Source organism: Plectropomus leopardus, chromosome 8 (genome assembly GCF_008729295.1).
Source record: "Plectropomus leopardus isolate mb chromosome 8, YSFRI_Pleo_2.0, whole genome shotgun sequence".
Taxonomy (NCBI): Eukaryota; Metazoa; Chordata; class Actinopteri; order Perciformes; family Serranidae; genus Plectropomus; species Plectropomus leopardus.
In genome coordinates this window covers 4,820,147-4,837,711 of record NC_056470.1, presented here as the reverse complement: position 1 = coordinate 4,837,711, position 17,565 = coordinate 4,820,147, and the positions used below count along the sequence as shown (strand labels likewise).

The window sequence follows — 17,565 nt, the reverse complement described above, 5'->3', positions numbered from 1 at the left end:
TGTTGTTGTTGTTGTTTTTAGGGTTTTTTAAAGTTTGTTTGTTTATTTAATTTTAGTTTTTTTATTTCTTTCTTATTTTTAGGTATTTTTCTTTGATATTTTTACAGGTTTATTGCTAATATGGAAGCCTTGTTAAGTTGAAAGAAAGAAAGATGCCAATTTGTTCAGGTTTTGAAGAGTGAGTGCTGGAGTGCTGGAGTCCCCCCCCCACACACACACACACACACACAAAGTCATGTTTCATGTAACAATTACCATTTTTTGCAAAATTTCCTCTAGTCCGACATAAATGATGTCTGTTCGCGTTATTTTCTTTTTTTTTCTTTTTTCTTTTTTTTTCAATTTTGGTTATTGTAAAACTGAAATTAGATTCCAACGTTTGAAAGTCTTCAGATTAACTTGCTTTTTGCTGCAGGAACATAGTCTCTACTTTGAGTGTGAAAAATCTCTTGACCGCTGATGAACTCCAGCTGATACTCGTTCCGCGTTTTCCTTTTATTTGAACAATATTGAGCGTTGTGACGGTGTTGCGTACATGGCAGCTGTATACAAGTTATAAAAAGACCTATAAAATATCTTTTGTCCGAACAAACCCGCAGCGGTCCACAAACACATTTCAGTATCAATCAGAAGCTAAAGTTCATTATCGACAGCAGAGCTGAGTACATTTAAGTTAACCCTTTGAAACCTGGAGCAACGTTGCTTGTGCTCCTTTCAAACGCCTCTCACATGCATTATTTAAAACCTTTGAACCCCAAACAAACTGGTGTGATTTCAAAAACATGGAAAAAAGGCAATGAGCAACTTGGCAAAAAATGTTCCAAAAATTACAAGAAATTAGTAGATTTAGCAAATCAAAAAAGCTTGTACTTTTTTAATTTAATGACCCAAAACGTTGCTAGAAATTAGCTTTTAAAAAGTACAACAAAATTACCTGAACAATAGCACAAATGGACAGTCACAAACAAAAAAACAAGTGAATAACCTGAAAAAATTGCTTAAAAGGTAAATTTTAATTGTTGTAACAATTTTAAAAAAGCTCGGGAAAATGCCCAGAAATATTTATAGTTACATATATAAAACAATGTTATAAAAATCTTTTTTTCCTTGTTTGTTTTTGGTTTTTGACCTACCTCTTTATCTATTTCTCAGGTTATTTCCTTGTACTTTTTTTTACTCATTTCCTTCTTTCCATGTTTTTTGATAAAGAAATCAAGCCAGTTTGCTCTGGTTTCAAAGGGTTAACTGACAAAATGGCAGATTTGTGCGTGAGACCAAAGAATCCAACAATCTGATCACTATCAGGTAAAAGCTTGCATTTTGTAAATGTCTGTCTAAAATTTCTCAGCCCATAGAGGATAAGTGAAGTCCTTCAATCCAAACTCCTCAGAGATGATGTTGGTGGCTTCCTCCTGTCGCTGTGTGTCCTCTCCGTCTCGTCAAGAGGAGGTAGTTGTGACGGAGGGTCCGCAGCTCCGTCAGTCTGCCCAGCAGGCGGCCAAACCGCTGAGGTCCCCCTCGTGCAGCTCCAGCGTGGGCCCCACACATTCTGGACAGCAGGTCCAGAATCAATTCCTGCATTTTCTCAACGCAGCTGGCTGCCTGCAGGGACGCCCGGTCTGCAGGACAGGGACACAGAGACACAGAGAGACACCAAATCAAAACACTAAAACATTTAAACATCTGTTTCTTTATGTTGATACCCAAACTGTGGTCTGTAGTCAGACCCTCTGAGAAAGACTGAGTGACTCATTCAGAGGCAACATTTTACCATCACAGCCTGCTTCAGAGCTCCAGAGAGCTTTAGAATCATCATTTCATGAAGCATCGTTTTGTTTGGTTGTCATTGGAGAAAAAAATTACAATACGTGCACCCCCTTCCTCCACCCACCCAATGTTTGTGCTCCAACAGGGCCCCACCCTCACTGTACCATTCAGCAGAGAGAGCGACATCAGCCGCACCCAAAATCACATGTACACAGAAACAAATTCAATGTGACAGTGACAGAAGGTAAACCAGAATTACAACATTTATTAAATTTGACCAAAAAAAAAACCTAAAACTAAAATAATCTAAAACATGACTGGTGGATTACTAAAAAAAAAAAAGGGGGTCAGTATTACAAAACTGCAGTATCAGTATCAATAATGTCCGTTTTTCCACATTTGTCCACACCTTCTTACAGAATAGCACTTTTTCTCCAAAGTCAGATGATTCTAAGGTTTTTAATCCATAGCTGAAAGGTCGTCTGACTGGAGGAGATGAAAGCCTTAAATATTTGTTGCCTGACGACTATGATGCACATTTTGTGGAGCGACTCCAAACAGCAGAAGTAGCTGAAAGTGCTACGAGTAAAACATCTGAAAAGGTCTTAAAACTTGTGACTGGTTATTTGTGAGCAAACGCACAGACTGGTGGTCTGACCTGAGCAGAGCAGAGCTGTGGCGGTGAGCAGCGCGTACTCAGCCTCCGTCACCGCAGAGTCGCCATGCTGTGGAAGAAGTTGAGCACCGGCCCCAAGAGATCCTCACTGGCTCCTGATCACGCCGGCAGACGGAGGACATACATTTTTATGTAAAATACCTTCAATAAGTGTTTTATTCTCAGGATCTTAGATATCTGTATAAATGAGTGTTTGTGTTTACCGGAGCTGAACGGCGTCCGGTTGTGGAAGTTTTCCTTTGTCTCCGTGTTTCTCAGCCAGCCGTGTGTTGACATACTGAAAATCTGCAGGGCTGAGAATACCGAAAAGGTTATTATTATTATTTTTTTTTAATTTATATCAAACTGGACTTGCTGGTATGGGTCCTAAAAGCATGTGTGCTGGTTTACCTGGACTAGGGCCTGTGGGGTTGTGGGAGAACTGCTGAGCTGAGAGCAGGAACATGACCTCCAAAGAGGATACGGACATGAGAGAGCTCTGGTCACAAAAATCCAGAAGGTCAAAGCCTGTGAGGGGAACAACATTATGTGTTTACAGTAAATACTCATTTGACCGTGTCGTGATTTCATGTGAGTGAAATGCTGATTAACCTGTAGGGCTCGCTTTAATATCACACACACTCATATCGCTCTGCGCACAAAATGAGATTTTAAAAATCAAGCTTTCAAAAATATTATACCCTAATATAATTTTTGTTAAGCAACATCAGTCCTAATCAAAAATATCAAATATTCATTACTTTTCAGAATTGAAATGCCAGGTTTTTGTCATGGTGCCACTATTTTTTTTGATGAAAAAAAAAACCAAACAAACACAAAAATAAATGATTTTCAATATACTTCAATATATTTTACATTATACTTATATATATTTTTTTCAATTATCACACCCTGGGCTATGTCAATGATTAGCAGTAACACTGATTTTTATAAATTATTAATTTTTTTGCAGCAGCATCAAATAACATAAACATACATATGTCATACATATGATATGATTTTCTACTTTTATTGACTTTTTTTTTTCTTTAATCTAACATCAGTCCAAATCATAACTATCAAATATTCATTAATCTTCAGAATTTTAACCCTTTGGTTCTTGCCTTTTTTTCAACTGTTCTAGACCTCTCTCTCTTTGGCATGTTTGTTAATGTTTATTCTATTATTCACTCAGTTCCTGCCTTTGCTTTGTCTGACAAAGCACTTTGTAAACAACTGTTTTTAAAGGTGCTATATTATTATTATTATTTATTAATATTAACATTAATATTAATATTAATATATTAATATTAACATTAATATTAATATTAATATTAATATTATTGCATGTCATGTAATCCCATTTGGGATAAACCATTTGAGTCGCATCTCTTTAATCTCATTTAAGTTTCTTCTAATTCGAGACTATTTCCCTATTATTAGATTCTATATTTATTTCAGAAATCAGATTCTAGGTTCTGAAGGTCGCACATTCCCGTCCATCTCACCTGGCACCGTCCTGGCAAACTGTAGCAGCCACTGCAGGTGGGGTGACACAACATCTGAGAAACGCTCCCCTTCTTCTGTGCACGGCCACTCAAACAGCTGAGCAGACAGATAAGAAAGCATGAGTGCACCAGAAAGAATGTGTAACTGTGTTTTTGGATGTAGAAGTGCTGTTAGTGGCCTACCCTGCAGTGGCTGCTGTCCTGTGCTCTGTACAGTCGATGGGCCTCCACCATCCTGTCCACCATGTACTTCTGTTCGCGAGTTAAACTGGCAGACAAAGCCTGCTGCAGGTGACAGTTAACATGCATATTTATCATCATTGAACCAGTTACACAACTTATCATTTCTCCAATTAACCAAATCATTTAACAACTAATAAAAACAGCTGAAATCCAACTACCCAATAACATCCTAAAAAAACACAAGCTATTTGACCACAGATCAAATAATCAAATTTATCATCAGTGTGATTCAACAATCTAACAATTCAACCAATAAAGGCTGATATACGGCTGATTAGGATTTTGCAGTAACCATTTAAACAACTAACCAAGCAAACATTTAATAATGTAAAGGACTGTAACTGCAACATCCTTCAACCCAAAACTCAAACTAAACAACCACACAAGCACAAGTCTCAAACAAACAAGACTTAGTATTTACAACATAAAAATGCCATTAAAAGATCTCATTAAAAGGTCAAAAATATAATTTTATGTTACTTTTTTTACGACATGGAAGAGTATATCATAAAAAAAACCCTAATCAAATAATCATAATCAGTCATAAGAATGGCATAATATGGTATATCAAAAAATAATAATAAAAGAGTCCAAAAAACATCATAAAAAAAAGTCATGGTCAATGTCATAGTATAGTATGCCATAAAAATATAAAGAAATAAAGTATGCCATAAAAAATGCAATAAAATTGTCAGATTACATTATGCCATAATCTAAATAAATCAATAAATCAATAAGAATATAGCGTACCATAAAAAATGAGATAAAAATGTCAGAATATAGTATGACATAAAAATGGCACTCCATCTAACACAGCGACATTTTTAATGACCAGGGCCATGCCTCTGGGTGACTGTCCCACCAACACCACACTGAGTCAGTCTTGCTTCCTGCTACCTGTCCAGGTATCCTGCTGGTTGAGCTGACCCTCCTGCTGTCTGTGTTGTCCTCGTCCTCCTGTCCTCTGCCTTTTCCTCCTTTCCTCAGTCGTTTGGACTGGCACTGCACCTCTGTCAGAAGGCCTGAGAGGAAATAATCAGACTTCTGTCAAACCAGCCTGATCAGTTCAATTCAGATTGTTTCAGGAGATACTGATGACTCTCATGAAGTGCAGCAGAGGTCGCTTACACTCTGCCAGCATTCCCACAGCGCGGCATTTCCTCAGCCGGCAGTCTTGGCACTTCCTCCTCATGTACATGTCCATCTCACAGCCGCCGCCGCTCTTACAGTGATACACCGCCTTTTTAGTCACGCTGCGCCTGAAGAAACCTACACGCAAAGAAGGAAAAGAAGGAAAACCACAGTTATACTTTCAGAATACTGTAAATCAGGGGTATTTAACTTGCTCTGCTTGGGGGCCACTTCTGCAAAATGACAGGAGGCCAGGGGCCAGTCGTAGCAGCCCCATACATGCGTCTATGATTTTAGGACATTTCTAGGACTTTAGGATGTTTCTAGGATTTGCGGACATCTGCAGGATTCTAGCACTTTTCTAGGATCTTAGGACATTTTTAGGATTTTAAGACATATTTAAGATTTTGGGACGTTTCTAGGACTATGGGATATTTCCAAGTATTAAGCATGTGTCTAGGATTTTAGCACATTAGGGCTAGTCAGGGGGTGCTGGGGATCCTCCACTGGCTTTTTGTTGTTTTTTTTTTTAAATAAAAAAGCTCTTCTTTGATGCTTTTTAATGCAGTCTGACACCTCATGAATTCTAAAACTACAAAACAATTCCCAATGTGAAACAGGGGACAGATCTGGCCCGCAAACCACAAGTTTAGTATCACTGCTATAAAAGAAACAGCAAACAAAATTAAAAAGTGTGAAATACCTTTACATCCCTCGCAGGTCAGAGCGTTGTAGTGATATCCTGACGCTTTATCTCCACACACCACACACAGCTCATCCTGACCTCTGCTCTTCCCTCCCGACCCTGTCCGCGTCCTCCGCCCCAGAGGCAGTCCCACTGCTCCGAGCCCCTGAGCCAGGACCCCGCAGTGGGGCTCGGGGCTGGGATCGCAGGGGGCCTCCAGGCAATGAGGGCTGTAGTGGTACGGAGGATGGCAGGGCTGCGAGGAGGAGGAGGACGAGGAGGGGGAGGAGGTGGAGGAGGGTGGAGAGCCATAGAGGGAGAAGGGCAGTGTGGCGGGGCTGTACTGTTGTTGGCTGTAAGGGAGCAGCTGGAGGTCAGGGTCCTGTAGGGGGTAGCCCAGAGGGTCAGCCAGCATGTCTGAAATGGAAAAAGATGGATATCAGCAACAAAAACTCGTATTAACTGTTTAGTCAGAGATTACAAAGTGTCTCCACATATTTCTTGAGTGACCATGTGTGATCGGATCTCATTTGGCCTGACTGCCTATCAGCTGGTAATATCTAGGCATGTTGGTGACGTCTCGCTGACAACCAACCCCCAACAACCCCCCTCCTCCTCCTGAAACAAGCGTGTGTGTTGTGAGACTCCGCTCATCTCTGTCCATGTAGGAGACCAAAGGCGATTTGAGAGTCTCTGTGTGTTCGGCTCTCAGTGCTTCTAACTGAATCTCTGTGGTTCGGAGTTTAGTTTCTCTCCTGTGTCCTTTTCGTACTTTCAATCTGGCTTTATTTGACTGATTCATGTTTGCTTTCAGGTCATAGAGTTGTGTTAGTTGTGGCAGACTTGTCAAGCCACACTTGACCCGTCATTCAGATACAAACTGAGTAAGTCGACCTGTGACCCACTAAGTAACTCACATGCAAAAAGAATTGCATTGGACTGCAGCCGAGTCTGGGTGGTAGAGGGGGTTACCAGAGGTTTTGCAGATAGCATCCTCAGACACAACTTATGAGCTGCCATCTAGAAGCACCACTGTGTCCAAAATCCATCAGCTTTACGGCACAGAGAAGAGGAAAAAAAGTGCAAACTTCAATCATTTGCATTAACCATACTAAAAATTATTCAATTATTCATCGATTCACTCATCTGCCAAAATTCAACTGAACTGAAACTTTTTTGACATTAATTTAGATTAATTAATCACAGAGCATGTGATTAATTAGATTATTTTTTTTAATCACATGAACCTGGTTTTAATTTTTATGTGGGATGTGATCTTCACATAAATGACATCCTGCATCTGGTCAATACCATAAACAGTAAAAAGTGTCTCACAAAAAAATGATGAGAACAAGTGCATAAGTAAGAACAAGAATGTGACATTTAAAGCAACACTCTTACGCTGTTACAAAGTCAAAGAGCGTCACAGGAATGTGGTGTTACGTGGCTCGTGTGACTTCACTGCTTTATGATTCTTGGGGGATATAATAAAAAGCTGAAAGTGAGGCCTTGTGAACTTGTTTAACCGGATGCAGCTGAGAGCTCCCAGCGCCATTTAGGATTTTTTGATCTCATGTTCTAGATGCTTCAATGGGTCCGTAATGGCAGTTCAGTGTTGTGACGGACTGAAACGTCTCTGATTGTGCATCAGCAGCTTGTGTTTTGCAAGTCCTGTCTCCTTTGAGAAAACATGTGTGGCCACTGGCAGCCTCTGAAAGAGCAGCTGGACCAGTACGACTGGGACTGCTGTGGGATCTGTTATGTGCTGATTAAACGGAGAGCCCACCCAACTGTCAGGAGGCTCAGGACTGCTGAAAACGAAAACATGCTGCATGAAAACAGGCTGATATCAATCTAATTCTTTTAACTTGTGGTTGAAGTGGGCCTTTGAGCCTTGACAGGGGAACCAACCGACAATCCTTCTGACTCTGTAGCGTTGTTAAAAGAGCACTTTGGCAGAGTCACAGGAGACAAATTAACAACGAATAATGATAATAAAAATCAAGGCAGCAAAGGTGATATCCTGAATTTTAGTCCGTTGTATGGCATAAACAGAGATAACCTTGATGACAGTGGATACATCGTTGGACAGGCCTCCCTGTTAGAGGCTTTAGGGCCAAAGGCCTCAGTTACGATGAGCAAGAGCTCTTATTTGAAGTGATTGTTAGAAGCTACCGTGAGTCACAAGGCTCAGTCAATAGTATAAATGTCCTGATCATATTTTTTCTTTTGTCTTGATCCTGTAATCAAGACTCTGCTGATACAGAGTCTGTGCTGAGAGCTAGAGTCAGCAGCATGTAACTTAATATCTGCTGGTCTGGAAAAAGAAAAACACAGCATGTCATTTTTTACACATTTTTCTTTGCAATTAATCAGATGAGATACAACCTGTTAAGTAGTGAGCTCTACAGGTGTTGTTAGGTGGGTTTAGTCAGTTGTTAGGGTCAGTCAGTCTTTTCCCTATTGACTTACATCAGGAAAGAGATGTTTGTAAATCAGTGAATATTTTTGTGTGAGTATCAGAATCCCTGCCAAATGACTCATTTCACTATCTAGATTTAATCTGGACTGCAGTTTCCCAAAATCTCAATAGCTGGTGCAATAATATATATCTGTGATAGAAGACCATAAAGAAATACTCTTTATATGCAAAAGCTCTATTGTATATTGGCCATCATCAACGTGAGTGTACCCAAAAGTTTTGTTAGGCTGAGTGCACCTTAGGGTGCTAAAAATAGCACACCCGAAGAGCACCTGAGTGGACATCATCATCACTTTACTGCTAGCCCCGTTTGCTGTAACCCACCAAAACTGTACATGTGTCATACCCCATATCTCCCATGGGGTCAAACAGCATGTCCCAGCCTCTTTTGAACAGCCCTCCATAACACATAAAAACTGCATTGCTGTGGAACTTACTGGTATTAGTCTGTGCACATCAGATAATTACTAACATCAAATGTAAAATAAGAAACCAAAGCATGTCAGTATAGGATTCCTTAGACATTTTCCCCTCGCTTTTTTGAAAATCCTTTTTTAAATCTACTAATTTCTTGTAATTCATGGACCTCCTCTGGCCATATTGCTCATTACCTTTTTTTTCCATGTGTCTGAGACAAATCAAACTAATTTCCTCTGGGTTCAAAGGTTTAAATATTTGTGAAAGGCATCTGAGAGCAGCGCAATACAGGTGATGTCGCACCAGGTTTCAAAGGGTTAAAGTCAAAAGGAAATGGTAAGGGCTGGTATCTCAGTGCTTTGCCACTGCTGCTTATGAGTCATCAATCTTCTGCCATGACCAGCTAAAGATTTATGACTAATAAAGAGTCATCAAAACTGACAAATCTGGGCAGCAGAATTCATCTGGAAGTTTTACTGATAATAACAGTAAATGTAGGAAACTGGTGTATTTAGTTGATGGCCACCCTTGCTCTGATTAAGTAAATGTCACTGTCATGACTTTAAAGGACACTTATTAACCCCTGCTCACTACTCCCCTTTTGTCCTCTCTTTGGTTCTCCCGCCAGATGTTTCCTGTCTTCACCAGACTGCTGCAGAGATGGTTTTGGGGGTCCTTGCTTTCACTGCATGTGACAGAGCTGTGGTTCGCACTGTTTGTAAACCATTTGAACACTGTCTAAACACTCCTCAGCCTCCCTTCCATCCCACGCACACTGGGGAGCCAAACAACACCAGCAAACTACCCCCCATAGCTCCCCCTCCTCCCCCTGCTCCTAAGGGCAGGACGGGAGACAACAGGGAAAATTTGTTGGTGATACACGTCAGTATAAATAGATGTATGCGCTCAGCCTCCCTGCGTGCTGTGAATGCAGCGAGACGGCTGAACCTCCTCAAGAACGATTTTTTTTTTTTAATGTTAGCAAGTTCTCAAAGGAGGTAAATAAACGCTGGCGTTCATTCATCAACTGTGAGAGTGAATGAGATGAGGCTGCATTGCACGCAGAGTGCAGTCACATCCTTATTGTGTAACAATATAATGTATATATGACCCCACATAGGGAGCCTTAAGTGATTATTGCACGATAATGAAAATGTGCAAACTTGATGTTACAGAAGAAGTACAACAGTAGAAGAGTCATGAGGTCAGCACTGTGACTCTGTAAAGTCCATTTTAAAGCAAAATATATGTAAAGTTAGCTATGTGAGCTAACATAAGCCACCCACTGGTCATATCAGACCATGTCAAGCTGCAGCCGCAAAACCCCTCAGTGTTATAATTTGATCAACGGTTTATCTTACTGATTATAAGTTCCACAGCATATTTGCGAGAATATTTCTTCAATAGAGTCTCGCTTTATTATTATTTCAGTTTTAAACTCAATTAACAATGGTGACACATGGCATTTCATTTCTGACAGTGTAAATTCAAATTGGTCAATAATAGTGACGATAAACATGAGTAGATCTGTAATTTGGCTAGGACTTGGGCCAACACAGGTTACACAAGGAAGGTCAGATGAGGCCATGGTTGCCAACTGATGTCTTAGGATGAGTGCACCGTAGCCTCTTAAAGACAGTAATGTCTGCCTTCAATTATTTTCGCCAGGGGGAGCCAGCAATTGGGTCAGGGTGGTCATAGACCCCGCCTCTCCACTGTCCAAACTTTCTCTGTTAACACCATTAATATCTAACAACAGTAGATAGTTTTGGTTTATTTGCCCAAGTGAAAATATCTATGGGAACTGTATTCTATTAAAGAAATAGTCCCTATAAAATGCCAACTGTTAGTTCTGTGGATTACCCAGAGTTACAGGGCCATTGATCTGAGAAAGAGATGGTAACTTGGAAGAAAAAATTTCCCCAGGGTCCTCAATACTCTGACCTCTGGCTTTTTTATTAACAGCATTTACTTTCACTTTTATGTCCACTTAAGTACATTTAATATCATAAAATTACTTTCAATACTTAAGTACACTTAATTTCATATAATTACTTGTGATACTTCAGTTAAGTAAGTAATATTCTAATAGGTGACTTTAATTTCTACCAGAGTTGTTTTCTGGTAAGATATCTGTACCTTTAATCAAGTATCAGGTAGTTCATTCAGCATAGTATATATTTATTTATTATATTTACGCTGAGTCCAAAATCTAGCAAAACCATCTGTGGTGAGGGAATTTGTTTGGTAATTTTGGTGAACCAACCCTTTAAAAACAAAGCTGCTGATGCTACTGCAGATAAGAAATGTCCACCTGCAAGTGGAACCAATGACATTACACAGCATCATTTGAATTCGTCTACCACTGACTGATAACACTCAGGTACTTTGCAAATAAAATGACTTCATACAATCAGATCGCATATGACATAAACACTTTCAGCCAGTCTGTCCTGCACTTGCTAGTATAAGTATATTGGCATCACATGTGAGAAGTCTAACTGAGACGTTATAAAATCTCTCATAGGTTTATCTGAAGTGTTTTATCTATAACTGTGAGAATTTAAATGTCACCCAAGTTGTTTTAGAGAAACAAAAGAAGAAAAGCAGAAGCATAAGTGGAGAGAGGAGTGGAGAGAGTTAAAAGTAAAAGAAAACAAGTCAGAGGAGACAGAAGCAGAGACAGAAGTGTCACTGAGGACTCACCGTAATACTGGAGCTGCTCTGTGGAGCAGTAACCGTCCGAGGCGGAGAGAAAGCCCCCTGCTGAAAAGCTCATCTCCAACTCAGTCCACTCTCTCATCTGGACAGAAGGTCCTCTCTCCAGCTAGTAATACGGGATCTATCTTCACACACACACACACACACACACACAGGCAATTACTCAGAGGATTCACACAGATATGAAGGATCTGGGAAGTGCGGAGACATTCCTCAATCCCCAGGATGCGTCCAGGTCTCTTAGCTGTCCGGGCTGATATCCCAGCCTATTTTTAAAAAGCAGAGAGGACGAGTGCAGCTGAGGCGCTCCGTCTGTGGTGGATGATGTGCTGGAGGAGGTCTTATCCGCCCCAGGGGGATAGACGAAAGGGAGCGGGGACACCCAGGAAGGACAGGGATGGGACTGTGGTCCAAACAGCTGGACCTGGCCAGGACTTCACAGATAAGAAGGCGGCAGGGGTGGATGGAGTGAAAGATCAAGACATTTCCTCTCGTGGGCAGAGTGAGGGACACTCAACACTCTTGGTGCGTGCGTGTGTGTGTGTGTGTGTGTGTGTGTGTGTGTGTGTTGAGGTTTGGGCTCAGTGGTTGTATCCCAGAGTGCAACAGCTGGGCAAAGAAAATCTTTTCTCAATTCCAGTCAGTTAGAATAATTTCCATCATTAACTCTTTGAACCCTGAGTGAACTGGTTTTATTTCTTAAAAAACATGGGGGAAGGCAATAAGCAAGGAAAGAGAAAATGACCCAAAATTTAGCAAGAACTTAAAAATTAGTAAAACAAACAAAAAAACAAAAAACTAAATAAATAAAATAAGAAAGAAAGAAAGACACAAACAAACAAAAGAAATAAAACAAAAAAAACACAAAATTTTAAAAAAGAAAAGAAAAAAATGCTTAAAAATTATAATAATTCTGTTATATAATTTTAAATATGGCATTATGATAATTATCTATATTGTTTGTCCCTATTCCTTCCCCCCTGAAACATTTTACCCTACCTTTTTTAAAAATAATTTTCTAAATGAACTCTTCTTTTTAAATGTGCGGAACATTTCCTAACCAAGTTGCTGGCTGACTTTTATGTTTCCCATTTTGTTAAAATAAACTACACCAATTTGTTAACGGGGGGAAAAGGTTTAAATACTTGTAAAAGGCATGTGAAAGCAGCGCAAGAAAAGTGATGCTGCTTGAGGTTTCACAGGGTTAAATCAATCGTTCAAAAGTTTTTGAACGAGCATGCTTTATGTTGCATGTGTGTGTACGTGTGTGTCTGTCAGTCCATGTTTGTCCTCCAAGCCTTTGGGAGTGTGTTTACTCTGCCTTTTGTTTACCGCTGCTCTATTTGTGCTGCAGTTAATATTGGACAGCAGTTAGATTTAAGGGGCTCGGGGACCTCCGCCTCCCCCACAGACCGTCAACTAGACCGGGGCTGAGCGAGAGGAGTCGAGGCCTAAACAGCCCAGAGGAGACAGAGGAGTGACCTCAACACTGGCCTGTAAATCTCTGAGCAGGGCCGTTTGACATGCAGCATGCTTACTGAGGATTAACGGTGTCCTCCCACCCGCATATCATCCCTTTCACTGGCTCATTATGGGAACCAGGGCTGAGCGGTGGATAGCGGAGGGTTTACAGGAGAGCCAGTAACGCTCTCTGAAGCTGTAGCCTTCACTGGAGTGATCTCAATCGATATCAGTGACAAATGGCACAGGAATTTGGTTGCTGGCTACACGGTGCCTTTCTTTTGAAGATTGTGTCCAAAGGGTAAATTGGTACACATGTGATCACAGTGCACGATAACAACACAGCTCGGAGATAAATTGTGCCACAGGAAAAAGCACAAACACAAGAGTAAAAGTACATTGACGCAAACTATGTAAATTGTGTCCTACAATTCAGACACCTACAATAGCAGTCCAGCTGTCAGAAAGACACTGGATAAAATTAACACTAGCCTACAAGCCCGCCTTCACATGGCAAAATTACATATAATTACATCTCTCCGTCTGGTTTATATACTGTATACAGCAGTGCTGTGAGCTAAATACTAACATCAACATGACAACCAAACATGCTCACAATTACAATGCTAACATGCTTTTGTTGAGCAGGTATATTATTTACCATGTTAGTATGAAAGCATGCTAACATTTTCTAATTAGCCCTAAAAATGAAGCAGTCAAAGAAATATATTTAGTCTATCTCAGGCTTACACATTTCAGTTACATATACAATTGGTTATTTCTTGAGCCATCCTACACTCTTCCACCAAATTTCATGAAAATTGGGCCCATGGTTTTTCCATAATCCTGCTGACAAAAAACCCCAAAAACTAACAACCGAACCAAAAACCTCCTTGGTGCAGGTAATAACTGCCAATGAAGTAACATCAGCTCTACTCAAACTTGTATGATTTCTTCACTTGTGCATCACTTTCTTGATATTACTGGAATAATCTAGATAGATGCATGACTGTTTGCTGAAGAAGAGAAGGCCTTTTGTTATTTTTTAACATTTAACAACAGTGTGTCACGTCCTAAAATATGAGGCAAAACAAGCCATCAGCCATTCCTCCAGCTGTCTCTGACCTCTGAGGAATGGAAGGAGAGTAGAGAGCGAGCAGCAGTGCCGAGAGTGACACTAAACGATGGGGACAATATCTGAGAGCGTGCAAATGTCACCATGGATCTTCTGGAGGTGTCACGCTGTCCGACACATTGTTGGACACGGGCCTGACGATGAGGGCTAGCCCCATGGGGGAAGAGTGTCACGAAAGGAGAGGGAGAGGAGGAGGGAGGAGGCTTTCGGGCACGTTCACATCAAGCAACGTTACTTCAACTGTACTCTGAATCATTCCCTGACTTAGTTCGTCTTCAGTTGTGTGCAAACCAACTGCACAAAAATTCCTGAAGATGTCTCCACAATGACACACGTGAGATCAACAGCAGAGAAATAGAGCAAAGTCTATTTTTGTGCAGCATGGATTTAAAGTGGAAACAGACAACTTTTCAACCTACCCACCCCTATGTGCTTCTAAAGGGTATTAGAGCTATTGCAAAGACAAACAGATTGCCTTCCATTTTCCCCAGAGCCTTGAAATGTTGCTTTTTTCTTTTGCTGGGTAGAGTTTCCATAGTGACTTCAATTGTTCTATCGTCCGTCATTTCCACTACTGGGGACAGTAACTTCAAAGAACTTAAACTTATACTCTTTTGTAACTGTGGATAGCTTTCATATATATTATTTTATTTGTAGTTTTATATATTATATTTTGTATATATATTTATATTTAATCTAGGTCACTCTAGATGGCCAGCAGTTAACATTAATACCATATTACACTTTACGTGTGATCAAGTTTGATATTTAATACGTAAATTAATAAAAATATTTCTTACCATTCTTACCAAACATTGACTTTTGCCCGCCATGTTTATGCATTTATGACGTCAGTATAACAAATTCAGCAACTCATGTTGTAAAATAACGTTATCAGTGTTATAGCATACTCGCCTGGCATGCTTTAGAGGTTAAAGTTTACTGCTTGCTACAGCTAATAGATGCATTTACTAGAATCTGTAACTACTTAAACTAAATGATAAATGCTAAAACAAAATATAACATTTTTAATTGTCATACTTTCCACCATTTCTGCTTCCCTGAAAAGTCACATAAGTGTCACAACTCTGCAACTAGGGTACCATCAAAATTTTCCAGTTTCCCAATTTCTCACTCGTAATTACGACTTTGGAGGGCCGTTGATGTGCTCGTAACTCGTAAATACGATATTTCTGAGGAACATGTAAAGGCAGCATTAGTGGCCGCTTATACCTGTATTTACCACTTTCCAGTTGTGATCAAGTCGACCGAGACACATGCGATGCCAGGTCTAAACAGGGTGTTTGGTACCAAAAGCGCTCTGGTTACCATTTGTAGACTGTTTCAAGGCTGAAATGCGATCTCGTAACCCATCGCTTATCATCTGATGATGAGTTAGCTTTATAGTAACTTCATTTTTATTATCTGCATCATATGCAGTTATCTGTTTACAGGGATTAGCTGAAAAGACTGATGCATGGGGCGGCCTCTAGCTCATGTGATAGTGTGTGCGCTCCATATGCCGAGGCCTTTGCAGCAGCCCGGGTTCAATTCCAACCTGTGGCCCTTTGCTGCATGTCATCCCCCCCCATATGTCCTGTCATTCTAAAGCTGTCCTATCAATAAAGGGGAAAAGTCCCCCAAAAATTATTTTAAAAAAATGGCCGATGCACTGAAAAACAAAGTCTTGGCCTGGCTACACCAGATCAGCCTAAAATATGGGCCTCTTGGCTCCCAAAGGCTTTATCGTCCTCAGGCAAATACCTGATGGGCTCCAAGATTGCACAAATGTTGACACGCTTCATTTGTGTCGAAAATCGAGCCCTCACTTTTCCGTGAGATCGTCAGTGGACAGAATTGCATAGTAAAAATGAGGCTAATTGGGAACCAATCTTAACACCAATGGTGCCATTATTCTATATTGATTACACTGTGTAATCAATATTGACTTCTTTATAAAGCAGAAAACTTTTCCACTTTAACAAACCAAACAGAAGGAGAAGTCAACTTTTCCTCAAACAAACTGATGGCATGTGAAATCCCTCTAAACCCATTAGTCCTGAATCACTCACAGCACAAGCCTGGAGATAAATTAAAGCACGTCATAAATCCTGTTCAGGACATTCTCTGCGTGTCCAGCTCCTCTCTTTATCAGAGAGCTGCTGGCTGGTAGCTGCAGCTCGATAATGGCCTGGACTGTTTACTGATCCTCGCAGGAAACTGATGCTCACATTAGAGTGGTTTGGCATTCGTGAGTAAAGTCCATAGCTTATGTCTGAGCATTTGTTAGCATGAGTGGCTGGTATTTGGCTATCGTGAGAAGGAATGTAAATTGACGGCTGGTGGTTGCGCCTACTTAAAGGATTTGTTTGACACCATTTTGTCGGATCTCTAGAGGTTATGTGAGGTTCAAACCCTCGCCTGTGGTTATGTTTGCTGGATTTAATCAAATACATTGAAATCCTTGTTAAAAAAAAGTACCCTACTGGATCTTAATGTAGCATGTACGTACTGACCATTATAACTGACACCTGTAACCTTAATCAGCTGGTGTAAATTGCATTAAAGATCTGTTATGCTGAAATTGCAGATGGCCAATAAGTGTTGAACCCAGTGAGCACAGAAATAACCACATATAATGTTTAAAATTTGTTTTTCTAACCCCTGAAGATAAGCCTGATTCGGCATAGTAACGTGATCTTCAGGTGAAAGATCACTTAACAACATTGTGTTGAGTTATGAACAGTTCTGTGGATGTTGCAGTTGTGTTAGTTCGGAGCAGAGGTTGTGGACTCACCGCTGATGATGGGAGCCTTCCTGCTGCGCCGAGCGTCCCAACGTCCTCTCCCTTTTGTCCAGCAATCTCAATTTTGTAATGTTAACTCCAGCCCAGGCTCCATCCTCTCTCTCTCTCTCTCTCTCTCTCTTCCACACACACACACACACACACACACACACACACACACACACACAGAGTAAACAGACAGCTGCTCTTGATGTGTGTTTTAGAAGGACGTGACCAAAGATCTTCTTTTCCTGTAAACGTCCTCTTGCAGGACAAAAGTCTGTCAGAGAGGAGAAGAAATTATTTGCAGGCATTTTATGGGGAACAATTAGGAAACATTAGGGAGAGCAACCACAGTTCAGATTTTTTGAAGTGGCTTTATGTAAGACACTTACTCATAGTTATTGTATTACCTACAGCAGATGGCAGTCAGCGCGTTCCCTGTTTGGAGAAGCAGACTGGAGTACTGACATAGAAGCTAAGCAATGTACTGCAGCGGCTGGGGTCAGCAATGAAACATATTTTAGCCACCTAAAAAAGTCCCACAAAACAAAAAATAATGAACACGAGTTCAA

General features: G+C 40.5%; 1 protein-coding gene across 1 annotated transcript; it reads right to left on the bottom strand.

Annotated features, from left to right (window-relative positions):
- Nucleotides 1-1,058: 1,058 nt before the first annotated feature.
- Nucleotides 1,059-17,082, bottom strand: nr1h5 (nuclear receptor subfamily 1, group H, member 5). Its single transcript, XM_042492074.1, is given in 12 exon segments — nt 1,059-1,619; nt 2,426-2,476; nt 2,479-2,538; nt 2,647-2,736; nt 2,834-2,950; nt 3,931-4,027; nt 4,114-4,215; nt 5,071-5,195; nt 5,302-5,442; nt 6,008-6,406; nt 11,595-11,730; nt 17,003-17,082. Coding segments are annotated over 11 exon segments (1,512 nt in total). The 5' UTR covers nt 11,692-11,730; nt 17,003-17,082; the 3' UTR covers nt 1,059-1,386.
- Between the last annotated feature and the right edge of the window lie 483 nt (nt 17,083-17,565).